Genomic DNA, 12,765 nt, shown 5'->3' on the forward strand with positions numbered 1-12,765 from the left:
TTGGGTTTCAGGTCCTCACCTGCAGCATCACAGAAACTCCATTATTTTCTTTTTTTAGTTCTGCAGCTGACGAGCTTCGCTTCGTTCTCTTCAATAAATAACCATAAATCAGATCTTTCTTCTCTAAGAAGCTGTGCGTTATGCTGCAGTCTAATAAAAAGACCCAATCAAACCCGGATTTATTTATTCAGTGAAAGCAACAGGAAGCAGCTGTGCAGTAGATCTTTACTCTTTTTACTCCAAGCTACCAAAATACCCACTTTCTGCTGGTTTGAAATGACAAATTACCCGGAAGTGATTCTGACCTGATGACTGACCACAACTTTAATGTTTTCCTATTAGCCAACCATTACATACAAAATGTCACTTCCTTATTTGATACAGAGGAAGAATGAGTTACATTTGTTTTATAAGTCTTTGTTTTGTGGAGTCAAAAATGCTTTTAAGTTATTAAAAAAAAGATTTGTACTTTAATGCAGAGAATTTTTTCTGTTGTAAACAATTTGCTACATTTTCAATTATTTTTGGGTCATTTGTTGTGTTTTGTAAGTATGTAGTGTGAAGACATAATGTCTACGTCATGGTACCCTTTAGATGTTGATTGTATTCATATTAATAATAATAATAAAAGTAGATGAAGTTGAGACCTGAATGTTTGCAGTGTCTCCCCCTGCTGGACGGAAGCCGTTCAGCTCTGGACAGGATGAGACTTTCAGCCTCTGACCTCTGAAGCAAAGTGTTCATTATTTCTGTCCTTTTATTTTGCTTTCCAGTTTTATTTGTTCCCTGTGATTTTGTTCATCTACCTCATCATAAACCAAACCAACTTTCAAATCATCTAAAGTTAGAACGTTTAATAATAATTATTTTCATAAGGAGCTCAGCTCGACCACGTTGGTCTGAACTGTTCAAAATAAATAAATCCTTATGTGAACATCAACACTTTATTTTAGAAATACACAAAAGCTTTACATGGTTGTTTGTGTTTAAAAAACAGTTTTTACAATAAATTATTACAACTTTGACAACTTGAGATGCATTTTAGATTTAGAGCAGAAAAATAGTGAAACAGCAGAAAAAAGACAAAAGTCAAACTACCATTCAGACGCCAACTTCAGCACCACGAGGCTGAAACCTGAGGAGCAGAAATCAGCTCAACGTTCACTGGGTTTCTGCAGCTCAGCTTTTCCCACATTAAAATGCCATCAGCAGTAAATGTTTTATACTTTTATACATTTTTATGTTTCCTTCCATTCTAACTCAACATTTTTCAGCTCACTGTGTTTTTCTGGATCTTTTCCTCAGGCTGGTCGATGTTATCAGCTCAGCCCTGGAGCTGCAGGCGACGGGTCACCCAGTAAGAACATTTTAACTCTGAGGTTCAGAGTTTATACCTTGAACTGAACTAAATCCATCCAATGACTTGTTGGAAACTCAACAGCAGAAATCAGTTAATCGTCTTCATCATTTATTGAGAAGCAAAGAGCAGGATTCTTTTTATTCTACTAAACAGAACAAGGATTTGATCAGAATCAGAAAGGGAGCGATGAATGGAGGCTCAGGCTGCACAGTGGTACAGTTGGTAGTACTGTTTCCCTGCAGCAAGAAGGTCCTGGGTTTGATGCCCAGCCAGGGGTCTTTCTGCATGGAGTTTGCATGTTCTCTCTGTGCATGGTGGGTTCTCTCCAGGTACTCCAGCTTCCAAGGGAACAGAAGCTCTTCCCACACATCTTGTACATGAAAGGTGTCTCCCTGTGTGACTGTGAAGTTTCAAAGTGTTTAACAGCCTCAAGGCCTTTCCACATGTCTCACAGGTGAACAGTTTCTCACCGGTGTGGATTGTGATGTGATGCTTCAGGGTTTTGTTTAACTTAATCTTTTCCCACAGGTTTTGCATTGGAAGGGTCTCTCTCCTGTGTGCGTGGTCAGTCAGCTGACACTTCTGACGGAAACTTTTTCCACACTTGTAACACATGAACGTCTTCTCACTCGTGTGGATTTGGAAGCGACACGTCAGCTGCCCTTTCTGTGTGAAATTCTTTCCACAGGTCTTGCAGATGAACGGTTTCTCTCTGCTGTGCGTTCCCATGTGGTGATTCAGGCTGATTTTCACTCTGAAGCTTTCCTCAAACATTGTACATGTGAAAGGCTTCTCACCTGTGTGGATTCTCATGTGAACAAGCATGTGGCCTTGAGTGATACTTTTCCCGCAGACGGTGCAGCTGGAGCAGTTCTGTTTCTTACACTGGTCCCTGGTCTGTAGTCAGATCTGGTTTGGGTCTTTAGAGCCTGGGGAGAGCAGTGCGCCCCTCTGGGGTTCTCTGAGTTCTGCTTCTTCAAAAGCAGCAGCCATCTGCTCTTCATCCTGATGGATGAAGAGATGAAGAGACGCAGAGTAACATCAGTTCTGCCTTCACTTGCAGAGATTTTAGAGCCTCTGGATCTAAACTGGAGATCCTTTGCTGGTTGCAGAGCAGATTGATTCTTCAGGCTTTTTAAAACTTTCTTCTGGTCGTCTTATAAAATGAACTCTGCAGCTCCTGGTAGTTATGTGTTTCGCCTCGATGCCCGTAAATCCTCAAGATTATTAGAGAAATCTTTTTTTACCGAGATAATAGATCATATTCTAAATATACGCCTATTTTTTCAAGATGCCTCGTCTGTTCCAGCCTATTTAGGGCGTTAGCTACTCGTTGTGATCCATTTTGCTTTGTTTTTAACCTGAGAAATCCACTTCCGGACCTCCATCTGAATTTTGCGCATCATCCGGATCACGTGAAAGTCAGCGCTGCAAACTGGCATTGTTAGTTTCTGCATTTCCTGTTTTTAGCTGTAGATTGTTGATCCACTTTTTTCCTCTTTTTTCAGTAAGTTTTTTAAAATTACCTCCCTTGTGACCAACTACCTTCAAAACACGAAAATAACATGAATCCTTCTCTCTATTAGAACGGTTGGAACAACCGTACAGGACTTTAGACATTTTGATGCTGGATCAACAGAAATAAATGGGCTGAATTTACTTCCTGCCGTCCATCTGCATTGGGTGACGTCGTGCTACGTCATCTGAAACGCAGCAATATCTGACAAGACCTATTATATTCTGTGATTGTCTGTATTTCCATAACAGTCATAATATTAGAGGTCAAATGTTAGGTTCGGCTTATTATTTATTTTTCCTTTTGTTTCAGTATATGGTGCTCACAGAATATAGCGGAACACCGGAACTAAAAGCGTCTTTTCTATTTCTGGGCTAGATCTTCATGTGACACTTCCGGCGGAAGTAACCACACTGAGCTAGCAGCGTTAGCTTCCAGGCTTCTTTGTGTTTATCGGTGGTTAAAAAACGGCTTTTCTGGATGAACTGAATGTTTAAGAGTCTGCAGTAACAATATCTTCGGTTAATCTTCGGAGAGAATCGATCAGAGAGAGACTAACTGCTGCTGAGCGGAAATATTCAGCCTCACCGGAGGAGGAAGGATCGACCATCCGCTCAGACTGCTGGGAAACCCGGATCAGCTCCAGGTAGTTTGTTGATCCAGGCTTTACTGGAGCTTCGACAGTTTCTGGTTTAAAACTTCATTTAAATCTCTTGTTGTTGAAGTTGTTAATAAAATCCCGTTTATTTCACTTCACTCTAAATGTGACACAAACATTGAATGTTTAAAATTGAGCTTCATAATTTTATACAAACAAAAGATGAGAGTAAAACACGTTTTGGTTTTAATTTCCTATCGTGGCCAAAATGGACAGAATTATTGTAGTTTGAAAATCTTTATTCAACAGATTGTGAATTGAAGTTTACTGCGGCCTGAAGCTGGTATTATTGAGATTTATCTAATCTAAACCTTTTACTCTAGTTTGGTAACAGAACATAAATGTGTGTATTTTTCTTTATACTCAGTTGAAACCGATTTAAACTCATCAGCTTTAGTTTTGCATCACTTATTTTATCTTTTGCCTAAAAAATGAATTTTAAACTTTCTTTGGACTTGGAGAACTAAAAATTACTAAGATATAGTTATCTGACTAAAACGTTTTTTTAAAATAAAATCCTACAAACGTGTCTGTTGCAATTTCAAAAGCCAATAATACAAATATAACAATCATTGTGACAAGATAAGTAATATTTTCCCGTGTGGACGGGGCATCGTGCTCTGCCCAGGAGGCGTGATGAGCTTCCTCTCTGAAACGCTCAACTTTATTTGGGGAATATTTATTTTAGATATAAAACCAGTACAGTGAGTTATTCATGTAAAATCCACTAACCTGGTAAGTAGCGGCGCACCGATTTATCGGTGCCGATTTCCTTGATTTTGGGAGATCGGCTGATTTTTACATGTGAATCCGATCTTATCCGTCGAGGTTCCTGTGTCGATACAGTTATTTCCAGCTGTGATAAATAACTTTGGTCTTTTAGCTCAACAAAACATCACAACATAATATTCACTGGATTTGCATCAATATCTTTTTTTCAGCACTATTAAATTCTGTACAGTGGAATAAATAACTCACCGTCACTAAATGCTTCATCAGTGTTTCAGAGGGAAAAGGCGCGATGTCAGCAGAGCAGCCATGTAGAGAACATGCTTTCCCACCTATTAACGAGTATCTGATTGGTTTTTTTACCCTTTTAAAATGAAATTACAATCTAACTTTTAACACATTGCCACTAAATATTAGCTTGTGGCTAATCGGTAGCGAACCAAGCTAATAATAGCTCAGAATTCACCAGAGATTCACATGAAGAGATAAAAAAACAATTCAAAAACAAATTTGAGATTTGTTTTTGAGATCCGGCCTCCGTCCATGTCGGATCCCTGCAGGCCGGGTCCTGGAGGGATCCGGAGGGATCATCCTGCATGTCTTAGTCTCTCCCTGTTTAAACGCACCTGGATCCAATGATGCTCATTAGAGGCCGAAGAGGAACATTGACCTGCTGAGAAGGTTGTTTCTACCACCAGGGAGAGAATAAAACCTGCAGGATGCCGGGCTGCATGTTTGAATATTGCATTCAATATTTGCAATCTAAACTGTCAAGAAGTATTTCAATCCTCAATAAAGCAAAACAAGTTTTGGGGCATGGTACACCTCATTCTCTGTACGGTACCTTAATCCTACCATACAGACTGGAGGAGCGGGAACTGCTTCAGTCCTTCAGTGGAACCAGCTCCCTCTTCTTCATCACTAGATCTAGCTTCTTCCTCCAAAGCTGCAGATAAATCGCTCGCAGCTTCCTGACCTTCTGTGCACTCAGCCTTAGTCCTTTACGTTTTGACAGACCCTCATTATGTCACAAGATGGCGGCGGCATTTAACCCAGTTACTACAGACGAAAACGGTGACACTCTGCAATGACGTGGAGTTTATAGTAGCCTGATAAATATTTATAATTAAAAGCTTTTGTGCTCACAGAATGACAGCACAGTTCCAGCTGTGTGTTTAGAGTTTCAGTTTTTAGTACTTGTTACCACAGTGTGTTAAAAATGAGTACATTTTATTATTTTTTTGGTCAAAATTGAAGGTCCTGACTAAGTCAATAAGCCTTGAGGTAACAAAGTAGTTTATGGAGCATCAGTGCCAACCTTAAGATTACAGGAAGGTTTGACATGATCTGTTGAAGTATCTCTGTCCGTCGGTTTCAGGCTGCGTTTTGATAGTTGTCTTAATGCTGTGTTAACTTTAACTCTGAAGACGATGTGTAGAAAAGAGCTTAAAGTCGAAAAGTGAACTTTGACCATCGGTTGGATTCTGAAATGTTGAAGTTCATCTGTGAGGCAATAAGCTAAAACTTATGTTACATTTTCTATTTGTCCTTTTATTTTCAGATTTGCCTCAACAATATGTCTGTTATCAGGCAAGATGTTGCTGCTCACTATTTTGTCCTCAACCAACAAGAGATTTCTGTTTTGGACCAGAGCGAAGCAGAATCTCTAAAAACTGAGAGAAGAGCAGAAGAACCAGAACTTAGACAAGTAAAAGAAGAAGAGTATGGATCGAAACCTCTGCTAAATGTGAAGAAAGACAAAAACATAAAGCAAGAGACGGACACATTACTGGGAACAGATTCTGGAACTCTTCAAATAAAGGAAGAACCAGAGGAAACAGAACTGCAACAATTGAAAGATGACTATTGTCAATCAGAGTCTCAGCAGATGGTAAAAATTGAGGTTGACAACATCAGTCAGGATGAAAATCAGGAAGTACTGAAGCAGGAGACGGATACCCTAACGGTAACCGATTCTGGATCTCTGGAACTCAAAGAGGAACCAGAAGAACTGGAAACTAAAGAAGTGAAGGAAGAGGAGCATGGATCAGGACCTCAGCAGATGGTAGAGAAAGATGCTGTAAGCATCAGCCTGGATGAAAAGCAGAATGTACTGAAGCAAGAGACTGATAATTTAATCACAAAGACCTCTGATGGTGAAACAAACCACCAACAACCACAACTCAAAGGAAACCAAATCCCCTTTCAGAATATCCCTGAAACAGATCATCAGCAGAAAATAAAGACTCACAACAAAGGTCAAAGTGGCAATGTAGAGAAAGGGATGAAGGGTAGGGGAACTTACAAAGGTAAAAACTATAAGCAATGTACAGTGTGTGGAAAAAAGTTCAAATGCAGGAGTGATTTAACAAGTCACATGAAAGCTCATATAAATGAGAATCCTTTCTCATGTCTAACCTGTGGGAAATGTTTAAGTCGCAAACAAAGTTTAGACAGACACATGATGACGCACACAGGTGAGAAGCCTTTCTCATGTCTAACCTGTGAAAAAGGTTTCACTCAAAAATGTTTTTTGGACCAGCACATGAAAACTCACACAGGTGAGAGGCCTTTCTCATGTCTAACATGTGGAAAAGATTTCATTCAAAAAAGTAGGTGGACTTGCCATATGAAAATTCACAAAGCTGAGAAACCTTTCTCATGTATAACATGTGGAAAAGGTTTTATTCAAAAATATAGTTTGACTTGCCACATGAGAACTCACACAGATGAAAAACCTTTCTCATGTCTAGCTTGTGGAAAAAGTTTCATTCAAAAAAATATTTTGACTCGCCACATCAAAACTCACACAGGTGAGAAGCCTTTCTCATGTTTAACCTGTGGAAAAGGTTTCGTTCAGAAAAACAAATTGATTCACCACATGAGATCTCACACAGGCGAGAAGCCTTTCTCGTGTGTAACCTGTGGGAAATGTTTCTTTCAAAAACATAGTTTGACTATACACATCAAAACTCATACAGGTGAGAAACCTTTCTCATGTCTCACCTGTGGAAAAGGTTTCCTTCAAAAACGTAGTTGGACTTTTCATATGAGAAGTCATTCAGGTGAGAAGCATTTCTCATGTTTAACCTGTGGAAAACATTTTATTGAAAGTAGTTGTTTGAGAAAGCACATGAGAACTCACACAGGTGAGAAGCCTTTCTCGTGTGTAAGCTGTGGAAGAGATTTCACTCATAAATATAGTTTGAATTGCCACATGAGAATCCACACAGGTGAGAAACCTTTCACATGTGCCACCTGTGGAAAAGCTTTCATTCAAAAACGCAATTTGACTGGCCACATGAGAACTCACACAGGTGAGAAGCCTTTCTCATGTCTCACCTGTGGAAAAGGTTTCCTTCAAAAGCGTAGTTGGACTTTTCACATGAGAAGTCATTCAGGTGAGAAGCATTTCTCTTGTACAATCTGTGGAAAAGATTTTAACCAAAATAGTTGTTTAAATCAGCACATGAGAACTCACACAGGTGAGAAACCTTTCTCATGTATAATCTGTGGAAAAGGTTTCAGTCATAAATGTAGTTTGAGTAACCACATGAGAACTCACAACTGAGATGTTTCATTAGAAGGGCTCAAAGTTAAAAGGGTTTAAATGGCCAATAGATAATGTTCTAGATAAAAATATTCTCAACTATTCTCAACTTCTCAATTTTAATGTATTGTACTTTTTATTTTGTACATAGTTTACTATTAATTTTCTCAATGTGCTCTGAGCAAGTATATTTGATGGTGACACAACATGGCAAAATAAAAGTCTCACACCAACAGAAAACAGATCTGAGTACTTTGCATGTTCTTTAGTTTTGTGAGTTCGCTGTGGTGTAATTGTATATTTAGTTACTATAAAAGTTAATATATTACATTATGAAAAATATGCTTGATATTTGGGGCCTGCCCCACACAACGCATGGCAGGCCCCAGTTTAATACTTATTTTTATTCTGTCACCATTAATGCAGCCCGAACCGCTGCGTGAAACCCCACAAAATATGTCAAAATGTACGGCCTGGCCTCGAGGAGGAAGTTGTTACTTCTGTTGGTGTTTTGACTTGCCATGCCAATGTAGTTGATAAAAAACAAACCACACCTTTAAATTACAATGGAAGTGAATGTACCCTACAAAATAAAAGCCTTTTTATGCTACACATCAGGTAATTGCTACTTTGGCTTGTATATGACTGGTATAACCCAACTACTGCTACCCTTGGGATTTTTATGGCCTTTCAAAATGAAGCTTACTGAAATTTTCAAAATAAAAGCCTCATGGTTCCTTACTTACTCTCTACATATTAACAGTTCAATTGGATGTTGGTTTAGGACTCCACGTTTGTCAGTGCTCACATTCAATTGGTAGAGTCAACATGCTAGCCCAAACATTAAAGCTAGCATTTAATGATGGCTGAAATATTTGGTTCCCTGTGTTACTTTGGAAAATAAGGAGCTAATGTTTTAAAATTCTCAAACACAGTTGTGTGTGACGTTAGGATTGAGAGACCTAAATCTCAAGATGATTGGTTAATTTTTGTCCCATGGGGAAACAAAACATTACAAATTGTGAGTTTTATACGGAAATAAAACATTTTTCTTTTTTGAAAAGGGAGGATATCTTTCATTCAGTAATCTGTCACATGTTACATTAGAACAGGATTTCCCAGAAAGCCTACACTCTTCAGGAAGTCTAATTTTTTTGTGTTCCGCTATCAGCTAGCTTCTATCCTTTTATCTCAGCACTAAAAAATTATAAACACACAATGTGTTGGAAAATAGTATTTGGTGACCGATATTTGTCAGGCTAAAGTGAAAATGACAAACGTAGGCGAAAGATGGATTCTCTTGGCTATTAAAAAAATACAAAACAGTGTAAGAAGAATCCCACACAAGGCCAGGTTTATATTTTGTTGCTGTTTTTAACAGTAGCTGTTGATGAAACAAAGTTACAACCTTGACATGATTACTGATCGTTTTACTGAGAAATCGATCAGAAGAGCCGTGAAAATGTTCTGATCTGGCTGCAGTGTACAGCCAGACACGGGGGTCAAACTAAGCTCTGTCCAACTTATCGGACAAAGAGTCTGGGATAATGTTCTGTTTTTTGTAGAGATGTGCCGATCAGGGTTTTTCCTGCCGATTCTGATTCCGATCACCCATGAGGGCCGATCACCGATACCGATCACATGATTATTATTTAATCATAAACACTACCGGTTACATTATGTGGAAAAAGGAACCATGAATTCAACTTAATTTAGACAAAAACTTGTTTTTAATAACTTTTTCCAAGAAGAAAACTAAACAAAACAGGCATTGTGCAAATTGTCCTGCTATCAGTAAAACTATCTTTAACAGACTGAAAACATATGGAGGCTCTGAAGAGGCTAAATTATGCAAAGAGCCAAAATAAAACCTCAACATTGCCAAAAAAATTCAAGTGTAAAACTTAACATTCAAAGGCAAAAATAGGATCCATTACAATAAACAATCCAGAGTTACTGAATGAAAACTTCCTGTTAGCATGGCGGCTAGCTGATCACTGCTAGCTCTTATTGGCTGTTTCTGACTGAGCAGAGTAATTATGCAGAGCAGGGAGATCGATTATTTTTTAGAGATTATCTGTCTCATGTTAGGACAGTGAAAGTTTTAATACGTATGTAAAATGTATGTTTTAAGGTTAGATGCTGCAGCTTTAAGCAGAGGTTCGGTGTGAGAGTCACTACCAGGTGGAGCAGAGGCGGCGCTCCGTCTGTCAAATATTACTACCTGTAGCGTAGCAGCGGTTCAACAGCGAGAGCAGAACCAGCGTCTTACATCGCAGCTCCAAGACTTAAATAATTTTGCGGGTTATTTGTTTAGCTTTCTGATCGTCATGCTAATCCTGGTGAGTGTTTGTAGCTGTGCTGCTTTACCTGCTATCTGATCCTCCATGTCTTTTTACTGCAGTGAGCCTCGATGTAGCCAAACTCCGTCAAGTATGGCTTTGTTTTTATGCCATATTAGCTTCGTTGTGTTGATGCATTTTGACCTGCTTCAATTTTCCACAGCAACATGCAAACTTCCCCATTCACTCAGTGCGTTATAGTTATAGTTCCACATCGCTTAGGATTTGTTGCTGCGCGTTTGGCAGAGTGAAGGAAAGAGGAGACCAGCTGCACAGGCAGGCTGAGAAATGAGATGCAGGTGATCGGTATCGGCAACAAGAGCCAATGATCGGCGATCATGCACTTTTTCACGAAAATCGGCCGATTATGATCGGTGGCCGATCGATCGGGACACCTCTAGTTTTTGTTCTTTTAATTCTACAGATTTAGTCTGAGTGATTGTTTTTCTGTATTTTCTATAAAAATAGCGAATAAAGCATGTAAGTTGCTGTGAAGCATCTTTGCTTATGTTTATGTACCTGTGACTAGTCGACTTTTATCATCTTGATGTTGACTTTTAAAAATCTGAAGTTGTGTAACCCCTATTCTTAATCTTATCACTTCGGTGTCACATGTAAAACAGTCTGATGTGAAAACCGTTTCTACCAGGCGGCTTTTTGTGCGACACCAAGTACGCGGTCATAAAAACGGATCTTTGCCGGACGTGTAAGCGGACGGCCGTGTTGAGTACCTGTGGCCCTCTGGACTGAAGTACCCCTGAGTATGTGGGGGTCTTTAGGATGACCCAGTCAAAGTCCAGGCCTAAACTGATGCAATCTGTCTCAACATCTTCATCTAATCTGACTGAGATTGAGATGTTTGGCAGAAGAACGGGCCAAAATTTCAGTCACTAGATGTGCAAAGCTGATAGAGACAAACTCACAAGGTATCGACTCAGGGGGACTCAATACTTTTGCACAAAGCGGTTTTCAGTTTTTATTTGTAGAAAAGGTCTGGAACCATGTATAATTTTTTTTGCTTCATAATTGTGTACCACTTTGTTTAGGTCTTACATTAAATTGCAATGAAATTTATTTATGTTTCTAGTTTTAATGTGACAAAACATGGAAAAGTTCAAAGGGTATGAATATTTCTGCAAGCCACTGCCTGCTTGGTATGAGGGATTGCTGTAAAGTCAACAACACAAGGCAAGCAATTTTCTGCTGTGGCCCCCTGCTGGTCCGGGAGTGACACTGCATGTCAATGACTCAATGCTGGGTTTCCTTGGAAACGTTTTAAGCTACTTTGAATAATTAACTGGGCTTATTGTACTGTTTTATAACTAGGATCAATTGGAATGTATGTGTGACATTAACCAAGTCGACCATGAAGTTGTGAATAAATGAAACTCCTCCCACAGACTGGGATCTGACTGATCCCAGTCTGACTGGGATAATAAACTCATCAGAAATGATCAACCTGGACAAATCACTGCTGCAGAATCGATTCAAACGATGGAAAATACTTTGTTTCAATAATTAGCTTTTTTCAACAATGGCAAACCGTTTTGACGTCTTTCAGTCCAGTTTGTTTTGAGTCCGTTGTGGTCAAAGTGTTCAGTGACCCGCATGAATACACACTGCTCTGTTTTCACTTTCAATCATATTTCTGCTTGTGACATTGTGCAGGATATTATTATTACCAGCGTTATTTGTTTTATATTTTTCTTAGCACTCTTGGAACTTTTGTGTGAACTTATATCTGATGCTGCTATTGCGCCTGAGTTTTCACTTTTTACTGTTGTAATAAAGAATATTTCTATTCCATTGTAAAGTTCCCGTCATTTTTTGCTTCCTCTGTTTTTCAGTGATTAATTCAGATCGCAACAAATTCAATAATAAATATTATGTACGATACTTATACACATTTTATATTGTATTATAGAGTTGTGTATGAAAAGGTTCTAATTCAGTGTTTTTAATTTTAGTTGGATAAAACTGTAGTTTCATTTAGTTTATTCAGATGCTAAACTCAAAAGTTGCTCAACTTGTGTCACAACAGACAAAATAACTAGTGAACAGAATATAAAGGTCCATGTCAGATATTGCTGCCATGTGGAGGTAACAACTGTAAATGAGCATTTGCTGACATTGTACCAAAGTAACATTTATGGGCTGCACAGTGGTGCAGTTGGTAGAGCTGTTGTCTTGCAGCAAGAAGGTTCTGGGTTCGATTCCCGGTCTTTCTGCATGGAGTCTCCATGTTCTCCCTGCATGGTGGGTTTTCTCCAGGTTCTCCGGTTTCCTCCCACAGTCCAAAAACATGACTGTCAGGTTAATTGGCCTCTCCAAATTGCCCCTAGGTGTGAGTGTGTGTGTGCATGGTTGTGTGTCCTGTGTCTCTCTGTGTTGCCCTACGACAGACTGGCGACCTGTCCAGGGTGACCCTGCCTCTCGCCCAAAACGAGATGGGCACCAGCAACCCTCCCGACCCCACTGAGGGACAAGGGTGCAAGAAAATGGATGGATGGACAAAGTAACATTTATCTTGGTTTGTGTTTAACATTTAGTCCAGCTGCTGTCAGTGAGCATCAGTACTCAGTGAGTTATTTACTCAGTGCATTGTGGGAC

The 12,765-nt window shown here is 39.3% G+C and overlaps 1 protein-coding gene across 1 annotated transcript; it reads left to right on the forward strand.

Moving 5' to 3' along the window:
* Nucleotides 1-1,678: 1,678 nt before the first annotated feature.
* Nucleotides 1,679-11,961, forward strand: LOC103463220 (uncharacterized). Its single transcript, XM_008406457.3, has 2 exons — nt 1,679-3,522; nt 5,825-11,961. Exon 2 carries the CDS (start codon nt 5,840-5,842, stop codon nt 7,832-7,834), a length of 1,995 nt encoding a protein of 664 aa, XP_008404679.2. The 5' UTR covers nt 1,679-3,522; nt 5,825-5,839; the 3' UTR covers nt 7,835-11,961.
* Nucleotides 11,962-12,765: the final 804 nt, after the last annotated feature.

The sequence above is a fragment of the Poecilia reticulata genome, chromosome 4 (genome assembly GCF_904066995.2).
Source record: "Poecilia reticulata chromosome 4, P_reticulata-male-v2, whole genome shotgun sequence".
Classification (NCBI taxonomy): domain Eukaryota; kingdom Metazoa; phylum Chordata; class Actinopteri; order Cyprinodontiformes; family Poeciliidae; genus Poecilia; species Poecilia reticulata.